Source organism: Nymphaea colorata, unplaced genomic scaffold (genome assembly GCF_008831285.2).
Source record: "Nymphaea colorata isolate Beijing-Zhang1983 unplaced genomic scaffold, ASM883128v2 scaffold0002, whole genome shotgun sequence".
Classification (NCBI taxonomy): domain Eukaryota; kingdom Viridiplantae; phylum Streptophyta; class Magnoliopsida; order Nymphaeales; family Nymphaeaceae; genus Nymphaea; species Nymphaea colorata.
Genome location: NW_022204508.1, coordinates 742,901 through 765,738, shown reverse-complemented (window position 1 = coordinate 765,738; position 22,838 = coordinate 742,901). Strand labels below are relative to the sequence as shown.

The 22,838-nt window shown below is 38.5% G+C and overlaps 1 protein-coding gene across 6 annotated transcripts; it reads right to left on the bottom strand.

Moving 5' to 3' along the window:
• Positions 1–1,214: 1,214 nt before the first annotated feature.
• On the bottom strand, positions 1,215–19,109 carry LOC116267907 (probable UDP-3-O-acyl-N-acetylglucosamine deacetylase 1, mitochondrial). 6 transcript variants are annotated; one of them, XM_050075348.1, is made up of 6 exons: positions 18,766–19,109; positions 17,918–18,217; positions 17,169–17,375; positions 15,417–15,518; positions 14,575–14,644; positions 1,215–1,306 (listed from the first exon to the last, which is right to left on the bottom strand). In XM_050075348.1, the coding sequence occupies exons 1-6, from the start codon at positions 18,943–18,945 to the stop codon at positions 1,254–1,256; spliced, it is 912 nt and encodes a 303-aa protein (XP_049931305.1). In that variant the 5' UTR covers positions 18,946–19,109; the 3' UTR covers positions 1,215–1,253. The 6 variants fall into 6 exon arrangements, with proteins under 6 accessions (XP_049931305.1, XP_031505694.1, XP_031505695.1 ...); XM_050075350.1 differs by lacking the exon at positions 1,215–1,306 and adding an exon at positions 12,648–13,015; XM_031649834.2 differs by lacking the exons at positions 1,215–1,306; positions 14,575–14,644 and adding an exon at positions 8,007–8,296.
• Between the last annotated feature and the right edge of the window lie 3,729 nt (positions 19,110–22,838).

Here is a 22,838-nt window from a genome sequence, read left to right as displayed (position 1 = left end):
AGAACAACTTGATGGAGTACCAAATCCATGGAGCACTCTACTATTTATGGCTGTTCGCCACTGCCACTGTGGTAACCCAGATTCCAGTCGGATTTTTGAAATTTTTCCTTCGCATTTGAACTCCAAAGGTACAAATTTATAGGTATGGAAAAAAAAACTAGAGAGAAACTGGATACACGAAAATTTAAAACTAGCAGTTTTAATTGTTCTAAGTTTACCAAAAAATGTGGGTCATGAAATTCAATCCATGTCCAATAATTGTCATAATATATATATATACATATATATATATATATATATATATATATATATATATATATATATATATATATATATATATATAGATATACTCAAGGAAAATCTTAATAACATTAGGCATGGAGAAAATGGTTTCAGACTTATTTTGATCTCAATTATTAGCTTGGTTCACCTACCAAATTATTTTTAAGATAATATGTGAACGGTTAATTTAAAAAAAAACTGGTTTGAACGTTGGATTCAGACACAAGTAATTGCTGCTTTTGTTCTACCATCGTTAGCCAAATGCTTTTGCTAATATTATGCTCATCTCTCTCTCTCTCTCTATATATATATATATATATACTTATATATATATATATATATATATTTACATATACAGACACACACTCTCATGTGACTTTATGCCGATCATAACATTATGACAAAGTTTGGATCTGGTTTAATGGATTCAATATTTACTTTTGTGACCGACCCCAAATTTGACTCTAAAGTCCAGCAAATTGTTTGCAGCAGCATTTGGTCACATTCAATATCAAAATAAATGTGAGTTGAAGATTGAATATGCAAAATTTACAAAATCAGATAAACAAGAGCATTAACACGAAATCTGACAAACCTGAAAAGAGGAACTCTAAGAGATGTAGAAGGCTTCGGTTGGGGATTCTTTCCATCAGATTTATTTAACTGCTAGTAAATTAAATAATTTAACTTCTTCTTTAGCATAACTTAGTAAAAAAATGTGTGATTGAGTATTTTCCTATGTGCCATATTATTATAAACGTATTTCACCAGATTGAAGAGGGAAACGGGTCACACCACTACTGAAGGGAAAATTCATTTGAATGGCAGGCACAGACAGGACAAAATAAGCAGCAATTTGATTGAAGCCAAGGGCTGGATGACTTTTTATATTAAAGCCACTTGATGAAATGTCAGATACATGAGCTACCAAACTCCCATTCAAAACCTTTCACTTCTAAAATATCTTGATCTTAGCCTTTCTGATGTGAGACAGTTGCCCAATTCAATCGGTAGACTCTAGAACCTGCAAACATTGAATTTAAATCATAGTAAAATTGAAGAGCTGCCCAACGAAATGGGAGAACTCCGCAACTAGAGGTATCTTGAGCTTGAACATGCAACGCGTTTGAATTTTATAGCCGAAGGTTTGGGAAACTTTTTATAGCCAAAGGCTTGGGGAAGCTTACCAATTTACGGACCTTAAAAAGGTTTCTTGTATGTTATGGCAAAGGGGACATAAAGGGATGCAATATTAGGGAACTGAAAGACTTGAACAAACTAAAGGGGTACTTGTCAGTAGAACGTTTGGAAGGGGGAAGGGTGAAAGTAATTGATGCAAAAGACGCACATCTTAAGGAGAAGCACGAGCCAATTGGTGTGGAATTAGACTTCAAGGTGGGAAAAAATGACATAGTGGGCAGTGCTTCGGAACAGAAGGGTTTGCTGGAGGCTTTGGAACCTCCACATGGCATAGAGAGCTTGGGAATTTGCGATTATAAAGGTGAAAGGCCTGTGTGGTATTTGGACACCAACTATGTGGAGCTGCAGACATTACGGCTGCAATGTTTCCCATTGTGGGCAACAGTGATAGGAATTAAATCATTGGAGAAGTTGGAGGTCAACACCTGCCCTACACTGTGGTTGGATGTGTATGGATGTTATAAGTTAAAGACTCTCGCTAACATGCCTGCCTTGGAGTGGTTGGAGGTGAGATATTGTGAGAGGTTAGAGCAAGTAGCTGATGTACACATGCCAGATTGAAAGAGGCTGTGGTTGTCTAATCTGAACACTCTGAAGCAGCTCCCTGCTCACCTTCCTTCACTTGAGGATCTGAGAGCATGGAATTTGCCCAAATGAGAAGGATGGCCAGCAGCTGGATCAAGGGAATTAGCAACAGAAACTTTTATGCATGCTTAAGAGAGGTGGAATTTCAGAACCGTCCAAAGATGCAGACAGAAGGCTTGATTTATGCTCTGTCCGAGCTGCCGGGGCATGACGGTCAAGCGACTCGGCTCCGTGCCCTGACAGTGTTGAATTGCCCAAATGCAAGATTGGAGTAGAACTTGCTTTAGCACCTGCCCAACCTCAATCTGATGCTCTTGGATGGGGCAGCTATGGAATCAACGCTGTCATTGCCATCAGATCAGCTATCAACATTTCTACCCTCCCTCAAGGATCTGACTTTGATAGACTCGAGGGTTGAAGAGCTCAAATGGGGAAGGGTGCCTAAATGGGTGTGGGCTCTATCCCTACTGGAGGAACTGCACCTACAAGGTTTTAATGAGGACATCAGTTTGGGAGGCCACTGGCAATGCCTCTGGCAACGGAGACAGTTATCTCTTAAAACTTCCCCAATCTCAAGTCTCTAATGGACGTCAATGATGTTACTCCCCAACAAAATGATGCAGCAGGAACATGTCATACGGATGCAAAGCAACAGATTGCCTGCCTCCCGAAGCTTGAAGATTTGACAATTTACAGATCATGTCCTGCACTCCATCTGCCACAGCATTTAAAGGACTGTCTTGGGAAAAGGTTAGACGATAGGAGATGATCTGTAGTATTGCTACATCATGCTGCTTAACTTTTTTTATTCATTTTAAATTGTTTGAAATGCGTGTAACTAATCTATTCTTTAAATATGCAAATTTGCATTTCATCGGCTCCTTTCTCTCTCTCTTTCCCCCTTGTTTGATTTGGTTCTTGCAATTTTTTTTGTGGTCATGTTTTCCATCTCCAAGTAGAGAGAATGTTAAAGAGTCAATAGTTTGCAACTGTTTTCAGCAAACGTGAGACAAGCAGGAGAGCGTTTGAAATGATTTAGTCATCTTGGCTGAACCCTTTGATCTACCTTAAAACATACAACAACGAAACTAAATTGTTGTTATATATAAAGTTAGGGAAGAAAATGCGTCAGCAAATTAAAATCTCAATATTACTGTATCCAGGAAACAAATTTTTAGTCAAGTTGGGTAAAGAAAACTGAATGGCTGTCATAATCAAACTCACACCTGGCGCATAATTTAGTCATATGACCGAACCCGCAACAAAGAGCGAGCCTTGAACCCCTGACTATAATATTATCCAGCTTGATTACATGTAAATGTTGAATATTTTCCAGCGCACCAACAATGTTTTGATCTGGAAGGGAACTTTCAAAAATTCTGTCCAAGGACAAGTTCCGTTAAGGTAGATCCGAACACAAACCGGACCACTTACTAGCTCAATATTTCATTATTAAGAGATATATCTACAGTAAACTAACACCAATCTTATGGATATACACGTACACATTAAAGCATCATTTTTACAGAATCTGAAGTGAAAAGCAAGAAAAAAATTCTAGATTTGAAACCAAACAAGCCCTAAAATTATGCTAATAATGAACTGAGTAACATTTAAAATATAATAATATATGTTATATATTATTTCACCCATGTGTCATTAGTATTATTTCATTAAAATAAATAAATAGATAAATTATTCATTGTTCTCGTGATTAATTTACACAACTCATGCGCCAATCAAACAACAATTGCTTTTATATAAATTGGTCATTCTCGCGATTATTTGTACATGAAATTGAAATCCGTGTTAATTAATGTCACTTTTTTTTACAGCCCACAACAAATTCCTGGTCGTCCAGGACGAGGAAGGGGTCGCAATTATGGCAATGGATGGTGTGAGCGTGAAAATTTGGTTATTTGCATTATACTAGTGCACTAATTTTGTGATTAAAATATCTTTAGTTTACATGATACAAATAAAAATAAAATAAAAATAAAAAAATGAAAAATATTTCTTTTTCAAAATTACCAAAATACCTTTTTCTCTTTTCATCGTACCACACTCAACTTTCTCTGGTGAGTGAGGGTTTTAAACTACATTTAAATGGCAGCAGCGTATTAAGTCGGGGGACCAAAAAGAACGGGGCCCTGAGGCATTTGGGTTTCAGCCAATGCCAGGTCTCTCAAATTTAAGGTACTAGTCACGTCAGTTTCCTCAGACCATCTCATCAGTGGGAGGGAGGGAGCTTGGTTGCATCTTAAACCAGGTCTTCCCTAGGGAGATCCGCTATTCTCATACCTGTTTATTTTAGTTATGGAAATAGTATCGGGTAGCCTAGAGGCCCAAGTTTTAGCCACTGCAGTAAATGAAAATGAAAATAACGAGGAACAAGTAGTTTTCACTTTCTTCATTTCTTCCACATAAACAATAAGTTGAATCTGGTTCAAGATCTCAATCCATCAGTTCTTCAACAAGGACATTTAAAACTTAAATTGGCATGTATTTCCCTTTTTTATATTTTTTTACGTTAATTCCATTGTATCTTATAAGCTTGAGGTGGTTGCTGCATATGATTTTTGATGCTGAGAAGGTGTTTTTTTTTTTATGCATATGAAGTGTTTGCTGAAATTCTGATTTGTATTTTAGTTCATCTGGTCCACATTTGGCATTTGTAAGCAAATTTATTTTTGCTTCTCTATCTCTTGCGTGAACCTTACAATGATCCAGGATCATTGGCTCCAATCTTCCCAATGTCCATGACAGAGCATTACCATCTCCATTTGATCTTGTTCACCGGCTCATGTCCACTGACAATGTATATTGAAAAAGTTGACATTGTATACTGAAAATGATCCATTTGATATGTACAAAAATTTTGTTTTTCATTTAAAGTCATACCAATGTGGGGATCTTTAGAGGCATGAACCTCAGTTTTCCTCTTCTGGTCCCACTTCCTACATCTACTACAATTGATTGTGCATATTCAGAATTTGGAGACGTCCAGAAAAGCAGAATATGATGGGAATTTTCATTGGAAAATGAACTGTAGTATCACCTGTTTCATTCTTCTTTTGTAGAAAGTGCATCTAAGTACCTCTCAATTCGATTAATGGCGCCGTGTGCATGCAAGTTTGTGAGCGTTCTGCTTGGGGCATTTAATTTAAAGAGAATTAAGAGTTTGATGGCTTGTGTCTTTTTTCTGCATGGGCACAAAACATTATATAAATTTGAGGCCTTTCATCTTTGGTATATAATGAATTACGAGGTTGAGACTTGGAGAGCAGTCATATCAATAGTATTTTGCTTTGCATGCATGGGTCTTGCCAATCCTCAATTCAAAATAGTAGAAAATTTTTTGTAAAATTAGAAGAAAGAAAAATTCATGGTAAGTTTATGAGATGGACTGCCAAACCGCACACTCTCATATAGCCATGTTCATTAGCAACCATCAATAATTTTAGCAAATTTCAAATAGGATCTCCCTATAATGGCTTCAGTTTGGTAAAACATTGACAACCGATCTTGAAGTGGATCGCAGTTAAATCATGGCAGAAGTTGTATGAAAAAAAATAAAAAATAAAAAACCATTCAGTATTACTTTAAACGGTCTAAAGTTTGAAAGCAGACCATGGCAGATAAATAATATTTTTGGCTCATGTATCTTTTACATCTTTTATTGTGCATTTTCTTTATTGTATCTAAATTTTAGGTCAATTGTATTTATAGAGATAGAAAGACAAAGACCAAGAGAGAGAGTATTTTATAGGATTGCATGTTTTTTTTACATATTTTCTTAAGTATTTTCTTTCATTTTATGTTGATTTTAAGTCTTCCGTGTGTAGAGAGAGAAAAAAAGTGAATTTTAATAGGCTTATATTTTTAATATGTTTTAAAAAAAATATTTTTCTTTGTCGTATGTGAATTTTTTATATCGAAAAAGAATATTTTTATTAGTTCACATGTTTTATAATGTGTTTTTGAGAGAGAGAGAGAATATATGGTAAAATGTCACATGTTGAAAATTCTGGCAAGCAAACACTAAACACTATACAGAATTACAACTTGTTCATATGGACATTAACTCTTTGTTCTTAGGACACTTATTCTAAGGACAAGTGTTTTAAGAACCGTTGTTCTTGCAATCAAATGGTACTTTACAGGTCTATTTCATAGCCTGCAACGATAATCGATCTGTCCCAAATCAAATGTATGTATACCCATATTTCTCTTCTTAATTCATCACATCACATTTGTCTGAGTCAAATAAACGGTCAGCTTCTTTTTAAGGCTGGTTCCAATAAATGGGGAAGGTGGTGATTTAGTTCCATATGTAATCAGTACTGCCAATAGCTTAAAATTAGCTTCTTTCATGCGTACCTGACAAATGTGCACTCTAACTATACATATTTCCATGCCGTAAGGTATATGGAATCTGAATTTTATAGTTAAAGGCTCAGAAAAGCTTACCAATTTAAGTGATTATCACTGCAGATCTTTGCTATCCTCGTCCAGCTTCCTTTTCAGATTTTATCGGTCTGAGCATGCCTTTCAACTTGACGATATTAAGGAAGCAGTTTGGGCCCTCAAGGCTGGCAAGTCGCTTGGTATCAAATGGTTTCCTCTTGAATTCTTCTGAGTCTTGTGGCCCTGTTACCAGCCTGATTTCATGGTCTTCTTTCAAGAATTTGGTACCAACTCCTTCCCCTTTGGGGAATTTAACAGAGCTGTCTGTGTTCTTATTCCTAAGAGGGCAAACGCCTCCAGTATTGAGACCTTTGCCCTATCTCTATCCTTTTCATGGTCTTCTTTCAAGAGTTTGGTACCAACTCCATCCCCTTTGAGGAATTTAACAGAGCTGTCTGTGTTCTTATTCCTAAGAGGGCAAACGCCTCCAGTATTTGGGACCTTTGCCCTATCTCTATCCTTGGCACTCATTATTAAGCTTATGGGTAGAGTTCTTGCTTCCTGTCTCTATCTTGTCATGTCTTCCGTCACAAGTCTTCTTAGCAAATGAGGTTGTCCATTGCATCTACTCTTCCCGCTCTCCATCATTTATCCTTAAGCTTGATATCGCAAAAGCTTTTCATTCGGTCAGCTGAGATTTCCTCTTCTTCCTCCTCCATGGGTTCGACTTTGGACCAGTTGTCAGGGCTCAGATGGCCATTTCCTTTAATGAGTCTGTCGATCAGTTCTGCTCATTGCATCATGGGCATCGTGAGGGCTGTCCCCTTTCTCCGCTTCCCTTTAACCTTGTTGCTCAAGCTTTTGCTACCCTCTTCAAGTCTTCGTCAGATTCTAACTTTTTCGAAGTGTTGCCACTCCCTAGCTTTTTCTGTTTCTCCATCATTCAATATGCAGACGATTTCATCATCTTTGACACTACCTCCCCGCAGCAGATTGCTAGAGTTTGGTAGTTGCTTCAGCTTTTTGACTCAGCCTCTGGGTTTCATTAATCATATTGTCAGCTGTCACTCTTCCATGTCGATCCTGCAACTGCACTTTTTGCAGAGCATGCTTTGGTTGCAGCAAGACTGGTAGGCTAACGTCCTCTCATTCACCGTAGAATCACCTTGGTCTAGCAATGTCTAGCCTCCATCACACTCCATGCTCTTGGTCTTTACAAGCCATCTGATGCCACATTCACTAGTCTCAATCGTCTCCTCTAGCACTTTTTTTGGGGAGGTGAGCACCCCTCGGATTGTCTTGTGCATCGGAAGGTTGTTACTCATCCTTGGCTCTTGGGGGGTTTTGGCATTCTTGACCTCATGCGTACTTGTACTGCCTTTGTTGGTTCTTAGTTATGACATCTAGCCACTTCCGACCAGCCCATTCTCTTTTTTTGTCAAGATCTGTACTTCCCACACACCCAGTTCTGCATCACACATTTGAAATAACATTTTCTTTGCTATGCCAACTTTCACCCACTTGTCTCCAAACCACGCCCCTACTTGGCTCATTTCTTCTTCTTTCTGATTCACCTTTGCCTCTACTTTTGGCTCGGGTGTTCCATGGCTCCCCATCATTTCCTTTGGTCTTTTGACGCTTCACTCCATGCTATGGATTTTGTTTGACTCATTCTTGCTGGCCATATCAATACCAAGCATGGCCAACTGACATTGCAAAGACACCATCTGAAAGTTAAGAAAAGAAAGCTAACTAACCTACAGATCATGGAATTTTGACGTGAACCACCCTTTACAAGGCCATGACTCAACATTCTTTTGATCTGCAATAAGAAGACAAATAAAACCAAAGTGAAACAGTTGAATCGCATATCATCTATGTGTGATCTTTGCCAACAAAGCTTGCACTATAACAGGACTCTAATATCTTCTAGTTCAAAGGATTAACATTGCAACCAACAAAAAGAAAAATACTGAATACACACGTTCTGCCTCAAAAATATGCTGATTGAAAGAGCATGGTCTATCTTAATCAAACAGCTTTAGATTTGAATCCCAGAGAATAGACCAGCTTGGACCAAAAAAGACGACTGATTAGAGGCAGAGCTAGGGTTTTTCCCTTAAAGGGGCCAAACAGTCTAGGAACCGACTGCCATTATATATATTTTGAAAATCTTTACAGGGACGAAAACAACACATTTGACGGGGTTGGGGGGTGGGTTGGGGGTTTATGGGGGTTGGTGTGTGGCGGCGTGGAGGCCATGGCTCCTGCCAACCCCACTTACCCCTTGGCTCCAGCCCTGCTGCAGATATAAGAATTCAACAAGCAAGAAGCAGGAGAAGCAGATACATAGATAACCCATATCTGTTGGGTACAATAGATACTGTGAGTATGATTTTAATATTACAATGCCAAGGTCCACCTAACCTGGGCTGGCTCAAACTCGGTTCAAGCACTATAAGCCAGAAATCGAGCTTGTCGAGATCAAGTTGGCTAGCTCCAGTTCTGCTCAGCTTGAGCTTAAAAGCTCAAATTCGTCTCGGTTAGGCTTGAGCCGAGGTTTGGCTTGAGCTTAGCCAAGCCGTTCATTAACCTCGGTTGGAGCTGAGCCAAACCATTCATTAAAAAATTGTTTTAATATGACTGAAGATGCCCATGTTGGAACCTTGAACGTCAAGGTTGTCAGCCACAAGGAAACCCGTTGGGGTAACTTTCCACTTGTGACAATATGGTGCAGCGTGTTTTATATATTTTCTTTCTGCAAGCTTAATCAAGTTTAGTCAAGCTGAGCCTGCCTAGCTCGCGCTCAACTTGTTAAGTTAATCGAGCTCATTTTTCAACTCAAACTCAAATCTTTTACTAAACGGGCTGAGCTCAACTTGAGTTTAACTGAGCGGGTTCAAGTTGAGCCCGAGCTGCCTCGAGTCAATGAACATCCTTAACTAGAAATTTACCAAATTAGCAACAATACCAATAATGAGAAAAGACTGGGGACAATGAGAAAAACTTTTATCTCTATGAGAAAAAATAAATTGCAAAAACATAAAAAATGGCAAGTATATGCTATACAACATGCACACTTTCGTTAAACAAAATCAAATTTGACAACTTAAATTACTCCCAATAGTTAAATGGATAGAAAATCAATAACTCTACATTATGCATGACTTAGTCCTTGACAACTTCTTATAGTCATAAAATTTGCCTTTTTAATTTTTGAAGACAAAAAGGCCCCTTATAAGGAAAACCATGTAAGCTCCCAATTTGTTAAATGGAATCAGCCCTAAATTTTATTTTTTTTGCTTTAAATGTATAAGAAAGCCTTTCACACAGAAAAGGAAAGACCTTTTTGACATTCTTTTATGTTTCCAAGATGCAACATAAGTTACATCCTGTATCATACCATAAGGTAAGAGACAAGATGGTCTATCAAAAGTTACAACCTATATGGTATAGTTGTACACCCGAAACTAGTTTCAAGGGCACATTGTATTGTTTTTGTTACAGCCGACAGTCTTAGAGAGAGAATAACTTGTTATTTACTAACCCAAATCTCAATAATAAAGAGATTAGGGCAGAGGTAGAGGCTTGCAAATATTAACAACAAAAAATATAGAAATGTTTAAAGAGAACTCCTAAATATTAGACATTGCAAAGAACCACCGAGAAACTTAAAGTCTTCTAATTCAGCACTCCCCCTCAAGCTGGAGCATACATATTAATCATCAGCTTGTCACAACATCTAGAGAAATCACCAATAAGAAGAGGTTTGGTGAAGACATCTGCAGTTTGATCTTCAGATGATACACAAATAGTGGCTATGGCTCCTCCTTGAACAAGATCCCAAATGTAATGGAGTTCTCTCATGGAAAATTGGATTGTCTGCAATGTATGTGACTGTTGGATTGTCACAATACATCTTCATGGGAAGAGGAATTGACACACTTAGGCTAGATAGCATGGATTTATCCCAAGTCATTTCAGGGGCAGTTTGAGTCATAGCTCTGTATTCAGATTCTGCACTAGATCTTGACACCACACCTTGCTTTTTGCTTCTCCAGGATATAAGGTTGTCTCCCACAAATACACAGAATCCTGTGGTAGACTTCTTGTCTTCGACTTAGCCACAGCATAGTCAGCATCACTATAGGCTTCCACTTCCAAAGTCTTACCTTTTGTAAACAAAAGACTTTTACCTGGAGACGATTTCAAATATTTGACCACCATTAAAGTTGCATCCCAATGAACTTTCCTAAGTCTTTCCATGAATTGACTTAGCTTCCCCACTGCAAAGCTAATGCTTGGTCTGATCACAGTAACATAGAGAAGTTTCCCGATAAGAGATCTGTATGATCGAGAATCTACTAATTCTAATCGGTCATCATGAAGATGTATGCATGGAATCATAGGTAGATTGGCCAGTTTAGCTCCTAGCATCCCGGTGTGCTGCAATAAATCAAGAACATACTTCCGTTGAGATAGAACTACACCCTCCCTGTTGCGAGCAACCTCTATTCCCAAGAAAATATCGTAGTTGACCAAGATCTTTCGTCACAAAGTGTTTTTGAAGAAACAACTTTGTATCAAAAATTTCTTGATCGGAGTCACCTGTCATGATAATATCATCAACATAAACTATTAGAATGGTCATACCCCTGGAATTTTTCTTGATAAACAGAGAATGATCAAGAGGGGATCTCGCAAAGCCACACTTTGAGACTACTTAAGAGAACTTGTAAAACCATGCACGAGGACTCTGCTTGAGTCTATAAATAGCCTTCTTCAGTTTGCACACTTTTCCACACTCCCCCTGTCGTTCAAACCTGGTGGTTTTTGCATATAGACAGTCTCATCGAGATTACCATACAAAAAGACATTTTTGACATCAAGTTGATACATGTGTTAGTCATGGTGTACAACCACGGAGATGATAAGACGAATGGTTCTCAATCGGGCAACAAGAAAAAAAGTCTCAAAGAAATCAACGTCGTAAGTCTGCGTGTAGCCCTTAGCAACCAACCAAGCTTTGTATTTTTCCATAGAACCATCAGAATTATATTTCACTCTAAATACCCACTTGAAGCCAACAATGTCACAATCAGGAGGAAGATCAATAAGTTCCCAGGTGCCTCGCTGAACTAAGGCATCCATCTCATCTTACATAGCTTGTCTCCACTGGGTATCTAATAAAGCTTGTTGGCGACAAGTAGGAACTGTATGGACAGTTAGAGCTTGAATAAACTGTTGCATACTTTTACTAACACCGTCAGTAGAGACAAAATGAGATATAGGATGCAGAGTACATTGTCGCTTGCCTTTGCGAAGAGCAATAGGTAAGACCTGACAGGATCATAGATACCTATAGTGGGCTCAGATGGACTAGGTATACTCACCTTTTGAGAAGAGGTTGGGGAAGGATTATGAGAGGGGTCCTATCAACGTGTGTAGACCAACGGAGGATTATGAAACATAGAAACCACATAAGGAAAATCACTAGAAGGAGACTCACATGGGAATGACTCCAATGGAATGGGAGGAATAGGTAGTGGGTCAGATGATTGTGGCATCTCAATAGAGGTAGGAGTGAGCCTATAATAAGGCTGAGACTCAAAGAATGATATCCGCACTGATATACACTTTTTGAATCAAGGGGTCAAAGCATTTGTAATCTTTATGATTTCTGGAGTAGCCAATAAAGATACACTTAATTGTTTGAGCAACCAATTTATCACGTGTGGGTCCAAAGATGTGAACAAAGCATGTGTAACTAAATACTTTGAGAGCTATTGAAAACAAGGGTCGTTGTGGGTGCACAAGTTTAATGAGAACCTGGTTGTCAATGGAGGATAAACAGTTGGTCAAGTAACAGGCAGTAAGGATGGCATTTGCCCGTAGGTAAATGAGTATGAAGCATTATGGAACACGCCACATTTAAAAGTTTGCGATTTCGCTCAGCTACTTTATTTTGCTGGGAGGTATGAGGACAAGTAAACTGAAGGGAAATGTCATTATCAGAGTTAAATTTCATTAAGGTAAATGACTTGAACTCAAAAACATTATTAGTGCGAATGCTTTTAACAAGAATAGCAAACTGGGTCTTTATTTCAATAATAAGGTTATTGAGAGTACATATGACTTCAGACCTTTCTTTCAAAAGGAAAACCCAAGTGACTCGAGAGTAATCATCAACAATGACAAGAAAATAACGAAATCTAGATCTACTAGCAACTCTGCTAGGACCCCACACATCAACATGAAGAAGATCAAATAGTCCACAACTGGACAGACTAAGACTTGATGAATAACTGCTACGGGTGTCCTTGTCAAGTTGACAGGCTTCACACTGGAACGATTCTGGTACTGATAGATGAGAAAGTAGGTGACGGATCTTGGAGACAGATGGATGACCAAGTTTGAGATGCCACTAGAAGGAGGAAGACAATGAAAAAGTCGAGGAAGCTGCAACACCCACAGAATCAGACAGGATGTAGATGCCTCTTTTCTCATAGCCTCCACCAATCGTCTTCCCAGTTTGCAAGTCCTGAAATGAACATAAACGAGAGTTAAATGTAACACGACAATGTAAATCATTAGTCAATTGTCCGACTGATAAAAGATTAGTGGAAACTTAGGAGAATATAACACATTAGGAATTGTCATAGACTGAGAAATCTTAATATCTCCATAACTCATAATATGAGACCACCTGCCATCTACAAGTCTCACATGACGTGTCTGAGGTAATGTGTGTAGCACGGTAAACATAAAGGGTCTACTACAAAAGTGTCTCGATGTTCCTGAATCAATAATCCAAGTAGTACCTATATCATGTGGAGCAGTATTGACAAACATAGCATTGTCTATCATAACTGTGGAGACCGACGGCTGAATAGATCTGTGTGAGAAAAACTGCTCATACTCTGACTTGTTGATATTTCATAGTCACAGTCTCAGGATGGAAAGAAGATAAAGACCCTCTACTACTGATCAAGCTGCCTAGACAGATCCAATATGAAACTGCAATGAATTCTTGCCCTTTAGATACAACACCTCTTCCTAGGGATGCAGCGGAAAGACGACCATGTTTATTCTAACATCTGTCTTCCAAATGCCCTATTTTCCCATAGTAGGTGCACCGAAATCTCCCCCGACCTCCTCCTGACCCTCGACCTATGCCCCTCTCCTTGGAGAAACTACGTCCATGACCTCCTGAAGCCACCAAGGTTGAGACATGAACATCACTGGAAGGCGGAAAAAGGGTCACAGCAAGACGACTGAGTCTGTTGTAAGCCTCAGCTAGGTCAGAGATTTCTGCTCCAGCCAACATCTATGCTTTTGCTACTGCATATTCGGGAGAGAGACCCTGAAGAAACTATGCACCCATAGACTGTTCACCATGACCTTTGTGGCACGTTGGACATAGGGAACGTAAAACTTTAAGTCTTTCATAGATTGACTTAATGGAAGCGAAGTACTGAGAAAGACTTTGGTCGCCCTGTTGCAAATTAAGTAATTCCTCCTCCACCTAAAAGATCTTGCTAACATTCTTATCATTAGAGTATGTTTGTTTCAAAAAATCTCACATTTGTTTAGCAGAGGTATAGTATGCAATAGTAGAGGTAATCTGTGGTTGCACACTATTCATGATCCATGACATGACAATATTATTATCTTCCTTCCATGAACTATATTTTCCACTGTTCTCCATAGGCTCATTTTCTTCTATAACATGCTTCTTCCGATGTCCAATCACAGACATCATAAACACACGGGACCAAATCTCATAGTTCGATCCATCTAACTTTATAGCAGAGCCATAAGAGAATGGATTTCCTCTAATTTTAAACTCATGGGATGAATCAGGTTTGGGATTTTCCGTCATTGTAAATCTGTCCACAAGAGTTCAGCCCAAAAACAAAGAGGAATATATAGAGTAAGACTGATCAGAAATAAACAGTCTGCCAACACCACACAACAGGAGTAAACAATATCATGTAGATGTCTAGCACTTCTTCCAAACAAAATTATAAATAACCAGACAGCAGAAGTAAACGATATTGTGTGGATAAAGCAGCACTCCTTCCAAGCAAGTATAAATACCTCCGCAGCAGCAGATTACTGTCCACCTGCTAACAGAATGCGCAACACTCCATAGCAAATTTCTGTCCACCTGCTAACAGCCACACCACGAATATATGTTGTGTTATGTACCATGCTGCTCATAAGCTGCTTTCTATCATGATTTGCACCAAGGCTGATCCCTATCCATAACAAGAATTAATTGAATAAAAAATTGCAGACTATGAAACGTCTATAAAAATTTGCATGCATGCATTCACCCAAACTGTTCCAACATATCGTCAATATTTTGTTACCATTCCAAGATTTCATAACAAGACATATAGGTTGTAAATCATAGAAACACACATACATAGAGAACTACATACAACAGAACTATACCAACGTATCCTCAATATTGTGTTACCATCCCCAAATCTCAACAGCATCTATAATTAAAGTATTAACAGCAACCCCCAACCCAACCCCCCCACCCCCACCCCCACAACAAAAAAAAAAGAAGAAGAAAAAGAAAACCCACACACCCTACTCCAGTAATTATAAATAAATGTAACAAGAATTAGGTATCAACTCATGGAAGCACATGTGTACACACTCACTCATCAATATATGCAACTCATAAACCCTAACGTGAGGCAGTTGAAATGAAACTATCGGCCTCATCACGTTGGGGATGTAAAACACGTTGATGAAAGCATACCCATTTTAAACATCTTGAGAAAGAAAAGGAATAATAAAAAGTATAGATCAACTTAGTAATTGCTGTTACACAGCATGAATTATTTTGTTACAGGAAAATCATAAACAACTTTTGGATGGATATGATGGCGGAGAAACAGAAGCATAAGCACTAAAATATAAACCTCCTCATAAATGCAAAATGTTCGTGCACTGGAGATGTCTTTCACATAAACAAATTTGTCCATAGGGAAGCAAGAAAACCACTGACAGCCAATAGCAGACACCTGAAACCACAAAATATTGAATGTCTACATAAGCATCATTCAGAATTTCCTTGGTTGCTTGCTAACAAATATGTATACAGCTTTAATCTTTTTACCCTGTTGCAGGCTTTCAAATATCATAAGAAAATAAATATTAAAATGGTCCAGACAGAAAAAGAAATGGACTTAATTGAACAAATTAATTTCCTCGACTTGAAAGTAAGTCTGGAGATCGGGCCCGGCCAGGCCATATTTAGCTTGGACACAGCCCGACCGGCTGGTTTAATTTTTGGGCTGGGTCAAGTATGGGATTAAATGGGTAGCAGCTGAGACCTTCTGTTGAGTATCCACCCATATAAATTATATAAAAAAACATTATTATTAAGACAATAAAATAATTTAATATTATCTTGCACATGGACAACACATCAGATATTAAATTGATAACAATGTGTACAATAGTTGTTCTTCGCTGAGCATCTCATCCTTTTTATAACTTCTTCAATATATAGGGACCTGGCTTGACCCAATGCAATAACTAATTGGGCTGAGCAAGGCCCCAGTAGTTTGGGCCCATTTGTCACAAAAGTGATAATCCCATGCCAGGATTCACTCACATGACATGGACCATGACAATAGCAGCCACATGTAATGTGGATGAACTGCACGGTTTTGGATAAGAAGTCAGAGGGGCCGTGGCCACTTGTAGTGCATGTCTCTCAGATGGATGTCGCTGATTCTGGGCCGCAGGTTGGAGTGCCAACAGGAAGCATCAACGGCTGGGAATCCCCCAGCTCAACGAGCGAACTGGGATATGCCCAATAATATTCTCCAACACACCTACAGTATTATACTTTATCCCATGGCATCCCTCTTTCTTTGTCCTCTCTTTTTCTCTCTACTGAGATCATATGCTGCCAAGTGCAACCCGGCGTTCTTATCTTGTGATGTATTCTGCACTGTTAATTTAGACTGAGATAGGGTCCTGTGCACCAATTATTCGCATATAGAAGGAAAGCCTATACGGTTGGAATGTTTTCTGCAAATTAGGCTGATCAAGAAAATGCTTCTCCAGCACAACTCAGTGGTGCACAGGAAACCTACATTAAAAAATACATGCTAATAGTGTATGATTAAGTACGAAAATATCCGTGTTAAACTGCCCCTATGATGCAAGACATTTTTTAGTGCTCCAAGTAACTTTGATCTCTGGAGCCCACTTGGTTTTAACTCCTGTGCTCCTAGACTGTTGATATCAGATCAGAAGAAGGAATTATATACAGAAGATTTGGAATCTATACCAAATGTACAAGAAATTTGGATGTCCTGATAAATGGTAACTATATGAAATTTTGGTAGAAGCATCAACAAATTTTCGAATACCTCAACCATCAGCAGGTCTTGTAAAAGCTTCTGAGGTACCTACCTCCCTAGGAGCTTTACCTAGAATCAGGTGCTTGGTTCCTCCCCTCCCCCTAAGGCTATGAAGCCTAGAGTCTATCTATAATATTGTAAAAGGAAGGAATGACCCTTTTGGAATGTACCAAAGTTATTCTTACAATGCTTCAGAAAGATTCTGGAGGAATAATTATAATTATGTATAGCAGAACATCAAATGGAATAAGCCGGCAAATCACAAGCCAATTAATAAGCCAAAAGAAATCACTTTGCCTGTGGAAAATTTATCCCATATGTAATGTGAATCTTTTCTGAAGGATATGCAGCTATGAAGGAATCACCATACAATATGTGAACCGGCTCAACAACAAAGGGTGCCAATTTCTCTATACATCTGCCGTAGTCATCAACAGCATCGCATAGAGTAGCTTCTTCAACTGCATCTACCCATCTTCTTGCTGAACCATCCAATAACGGAACCTGCAAAAAAGATTTACGTTTCTTTTTTTTCCTCTTAAAAAGAAGATAGGCAACCATTATGAATTTCAGTTTAATTGCAGCAAGCAATGGGTATATTATGAATGCTAGCAATCACTATTTCCTCATCTCAGAAAGCATCCAAGACTATATTTGTTGCATGGATCTACAAGGACAACAATTGCTGCATTTTCAAGAAATAGTGGATTATCTTAAACGAAGCACCATTATATTCATATGAATATGCCATTTGCAAACTCCTCATCTGACTCCGTATATACAAAGCTTAAACAATGCATGGACACTTCATAGCAACTCTAGCTATACTTTTTCCAAGAAGAACTCGTGTCTACTTTTCTTGCACTCAAGTGCTTCACAATCATAAGCTCCAAGTTCTCTAGTTTCAAGTCTGATTCCATCTCCATAAAAGAAAATGTACGAATAGAAGTATTAAATGTGGCAATAATAGTAGTAACGGCTTCAATACCTGTAACTACTACTTCTGTAAAAAAATGGTAAGCCAAACAACAACATGTCTCCCTTACCTCGTCACCACCCACCATCTCTATCCGACAATTGTCGACTCCCATGGCTTCTAGTGCTGAAAGTAAATGTTCAGTTGTTCTGACTTTCATCCCCTGGCGGGATAAAGTGGTGCAAAGTGCAGACTCCACAGCAAAATTGATGCAGGCCGGAATAACGATAGACAAATTGTCGCCAATAACGAAGTACTTTCCTTCACCCGCCTTAGCTGGAAATAATCTTACCACCACGTCGACTCCTGAATGTAGACCCTTTCCAGACATAACAATCTCCCTAGCAAGAGTCTTTTGCGTCTTTCCAGTCTATCATCCCCCAAGAACAAAAAGAAAGAACAAATGTTAAAAGTACCAAATACTTTTAGACTTCAGAAAAGGACTTGGCAGAAGGTCTCATGATTTTGCTTTTGTTTTAAAGGAAGGAGCAGAAAGAGATGAAACTTATACTAGAGAAAAGGACTCCAGCAGAAGGTCTCATGATTATGTATCCATGCTCTAACTAAAGTTTTTCTGGCCTTCGAAGTTCAAGAGGAAACTTATACTAGAGCAAAGTATCTTGACGTTTTCAACAATAAGGATCTCCAAGAACCACTGGAAAAATCAGGAAATGGAAAATGGTCACTCGCAATTTCACCAAGGCTGCCAAATCACGCTAGGAAGATCACCCAAGCTTTGCAACTACAATATAAGTTTTTCGACATTGATCCACAAAAGGCATGCTCATAAGGACCAATGGAATCCCCATAAACTCTCTTGAATGAGCATTGGAACAAAAATAATGAAGATTTAAGTTCTTTAAGGAGACCTTTTCCCCTACTTTTGGGTTATATTCTTATATTGCTTACAGAACGCACCGCACCCCAGTGGCAGAGCTGAAGAAGTACCCGGAACCACGCGATGGACGATGTCTCGGAAGAGATGGGCACTGGCGAGGATGCTTCTCCGGCGACCGAGGAAAAGTGACAGCCGAAGAAAGTGATAGCATGCCTCACGGAACGAGGCAAGAGAGTGCGGAGACTCTGATTTAGCAGCATCACGAGAATGCTGGCATATCCGGGAAGACCTTGGACCAACTACACGACGAAAATGGCTTCGAGAAAATGAAAGAAAGGATTCATCTCTCAGACTGCAATCCCTTTTTCTCTCCCTCACACCGTCTCTGTCTCTTTGCAAGGCAGGCTTCCTGTAGAGGGCAGGATTTTTGAGTCACCGTCACAGGGTTCGGGGTGAGGTCGTTTGATAACTGTCCGGCTAGAACGATTACGACGTTTTGTTGTCCACCACACTACTTCCTTGTTGTCATGTTAGTGGAGTTCTCTATCCATTATTTGATCGTTTTAGAAATGCTGTCCAGTGTTTGTTTCACATCTATTTATTTTTGTCTGTTTCATTCAATGTTTGGGTCTGTTCATCGTATATGTTCTATTTGATGTTTGTTTTTTTGTTCTGCTTGTTCTATTCATTGACATTTTTTTTGTATTTTCAACAGTTGCAGTTATTGGCAATTCAATTGAGTTGGCAACGTGGAAGGCAGATATTCTCAATGTGGATTATCGTTGAGAAAAATGTGGAACAAGGCAGTGTGGATTTACAAGAATACTCAAAGAGAACAGACTTAGAAATGGCCTACCACCGCACCATGTTGGGTATTAGATAAATCAATGTGAGTGTGCATGTCTATATGTGCATAAGGGTGGGCAACTCACAAAGCATAGTTGGCAAATCCATTGAGTCTACTCCAAAATCACCTGAGTCAACTCGAGATCGAACAAAAATTGGGTCATGATCCAAGCATTGACCTATTTAATCCCGAACTCCAAAAGAGTCGAATTGAATCGTTCAGATCGTTGTTGGCTAGTCGAATCAAATTGGGATCAACGGATTATGGTCCAACCAATTTCTTTGCAGCGGTAAAACTATCAAATTTCTCTATTGGTTCTCTCGATGCAGTAATACGTTGTTGATGCAGCGATAGGGACGGTTTTCTCCTTCAAATCCCAAATCAACGACGTCTCAAATAATATTGATGAACAAGTGAACAATGTTGTAAGCAAGATGTTAAAAAGTCATAAGCAACAAAAAGGAAAAGCCAAATCTCAAAACTAGCTTTCGGATTTCTCTCTCAAAAAATAAACTAAGAAAAACCTAAAACTCCTCGTGAGGCATTTATACTTCAATGTAACAAAAATAAGAAATGGATCCAATAAGGATCCAAACACTCATACTGGATCCAAGACAACCTACTAAGCCCGAGAAGGGCTGAACCTGTGCCTTTGCCCCTTCGTCGTGCATGCGGACCTCCTCACGTGCACCTCATCTGGTTTAGAGTTTCGACCTATACATGGATTCTTGTTGGAGCTCTCGATTGGCGCACTCGTTGGGGATGGACCCCTAGATCTATCAAGCCAGTCTAGAACTATCGGGTCCTTTTGGGTCTCCCATGCATCATTCTCCATTGGCTGGAAAGAATTAGACTCCAACGAATTTGAAGGCTCATGATATGCCGTGAGATGAGAAACATTAAGGATAAGTGATATATTCCAATCACCTGGCAAATCAATCAAATATGCATTGTGATTGAACTTATGAGGACCTTAATGGACCACTTAAGGAGACTCAATTTATGATACGTGTCGATAGGGAAATGCTAAGGACGTAAGTAGACTATAAGTATATCCCCAACCTCAAAATTCAGGACACAACATGACTGGCCGACTCGAGCCTTGTAAACATTGTACATAGCTTGTAGCTTTCATCTAGAGTCATTTTCACATGGGAATGAATTTCATGCATATACTCAACAATAGAATTGACGGCATGTGGTGGCTGACTAACCTGTGGGGTGAAGGCATGAACAACAACATACACAGGAATTTGACCATAGGCAAATGGAGAGGTTTGGATGGAAAGGGGAGAATTCATTTAGAAATACTCACATGCCCAACATTTTCTGCCCCTGCGCCCCACCCACATCCCGTCACTCTTGCTCTGCTGGTGAGCAGCTGGTTGCCAGCACACAGGTGGCCTTCTCGCGGTGTTTTATAATCCATATTTTTCAATAGTTTTTATATGGTTTAAAAAAAGGAAATGGCGAACATTACATTGAAAAAAAATCAAATATGAAAAATATGACTTGCAAACTTTTCTAAACTGAAAAAGGATTAAGTATAACTTTAACGTTATTGTAATTTTAAATATAATCTATGTTTAAGAATTATAGTAAAATTAGGTCCTCATGAATATGTCTTTTTCATTATTTAAAGAACATTAAATGTGAGTTCGCGACAATTCTGAGATGTCAAAAACAGAAAAGAGTTCATAAAAGAAAACTCCAAAAGAAGAAGAAGTCAAACAATTCTGATTCATAATTGAATTCGAATGTGGTACAGTTTTGTAACTGGGTCCGATGGGTATCAGATTCCAATGGATCTGAATCCCAGCGACATGCAAAAATAACGTTGGAAGACGTGGTCTGTCTCCATAGTAGAATGAGTGAGCTGGCTTACAGCGTGAAGGTGAGGGACTCTAGAGAAGGTAGACATGCAAGCTAGGATTTCTTGCTGGTTTCACACAAATTTAATTTTTAATTTTGACGTGGAACAACTGATACTAACAAAGAGGCCACTGACTGAATAAAACTAGCTAAAGAAGCAATAAATACTTGGTAGAATATTTGCCTCAAGTGCTAAGTGTCCTCGACTACTGGGCAGATTGGAGCTCCTCTTACAAGACCCCCACAACTACTTTTCTTCCTTGATGTCGGACTATTTATCCGCAGATAGCATCTCCCTCCCACTGTCTCTCTTCATAAACACAAATAAACAATGCCACAAGTTGAAGAGAAGATGTGGGTGTCTTTTATATCTTTCAAAGAGCAATTCCATTCTCTCCCCTACTTTGTATGAGTGTATGGCCAGTAGACAAAAGATACTACGTTGCATCAAATTCAAACAAAATTGACATTATTATCATATTCATTTATTAGAAGTTCAAATACTTAGTTTCAAAATTAAGATTTGAACTTAATGGAAGACAAGTTTATGTGCATGCAAATTTTAAATTTACAGTCTGGATCTAATCGGATATCTGGCTTTTACTTTAACATGATGGAAGTCGGAATCCAACCTTTAATTATAAAATGAAATCCAGACCATATTTTGATATGTGAAAGCAGAATTTTTTTTGTCGCAAGGGCCAAATATAGTTTCAAAATTTTAAGAGGGGCTGAAATAAAATTTCAAATTATATATATGTGTATATATATATATATATATTAAATTTGAATTTTTACAGTTACATATAATTTTTTAAAGTTTTTATAATTTTGTACATTTACATATAAATTCAAATCCAAATCTGATCTAGTGACAATTTTAAAATCCAAATACATCCAATTTCTTAATCGGATGTCAACTTTTTTTTTTCTTTTTGTTTCCATGTCTAATGCTGTCGGATATTGGATCCATCGACAACCTTAGCTCTACCCTTAACTAGAGATTATTCATCCTCAAAAAAGAATTACCCATCGTTGCTCTTGAAGAGATTCGTCGTCGTTAAAGAATAGGGTGCTTTGAGCTAATGAGAAAAAAGTAAAGATACGTTGCTTGTGCCAGTGGTACAGTATAGCCAAGGCAAAAAATTGTACATCCCTTCTCCTCTAAATTAAAATGATAACCACTTTTAGCTTTTAAATACGGTCACCTTAAATACGTTTGGCCTTTCTAAAATTTCTATCAATGTGTACAAGTACTTTTATAAACAAACACTTCCTGACCTTTTTCATTTTCTTTTTACCCTAATTTTAAAATTCGTTCCTGAGGACATACATTTCCTTTTTTCTTATATAAAGAATTTCAAGAACTCACCGGAATACATAGGAAACTTTTCGAACACAAACTCATTTGGACAAGGACATGTTGAAAAATAT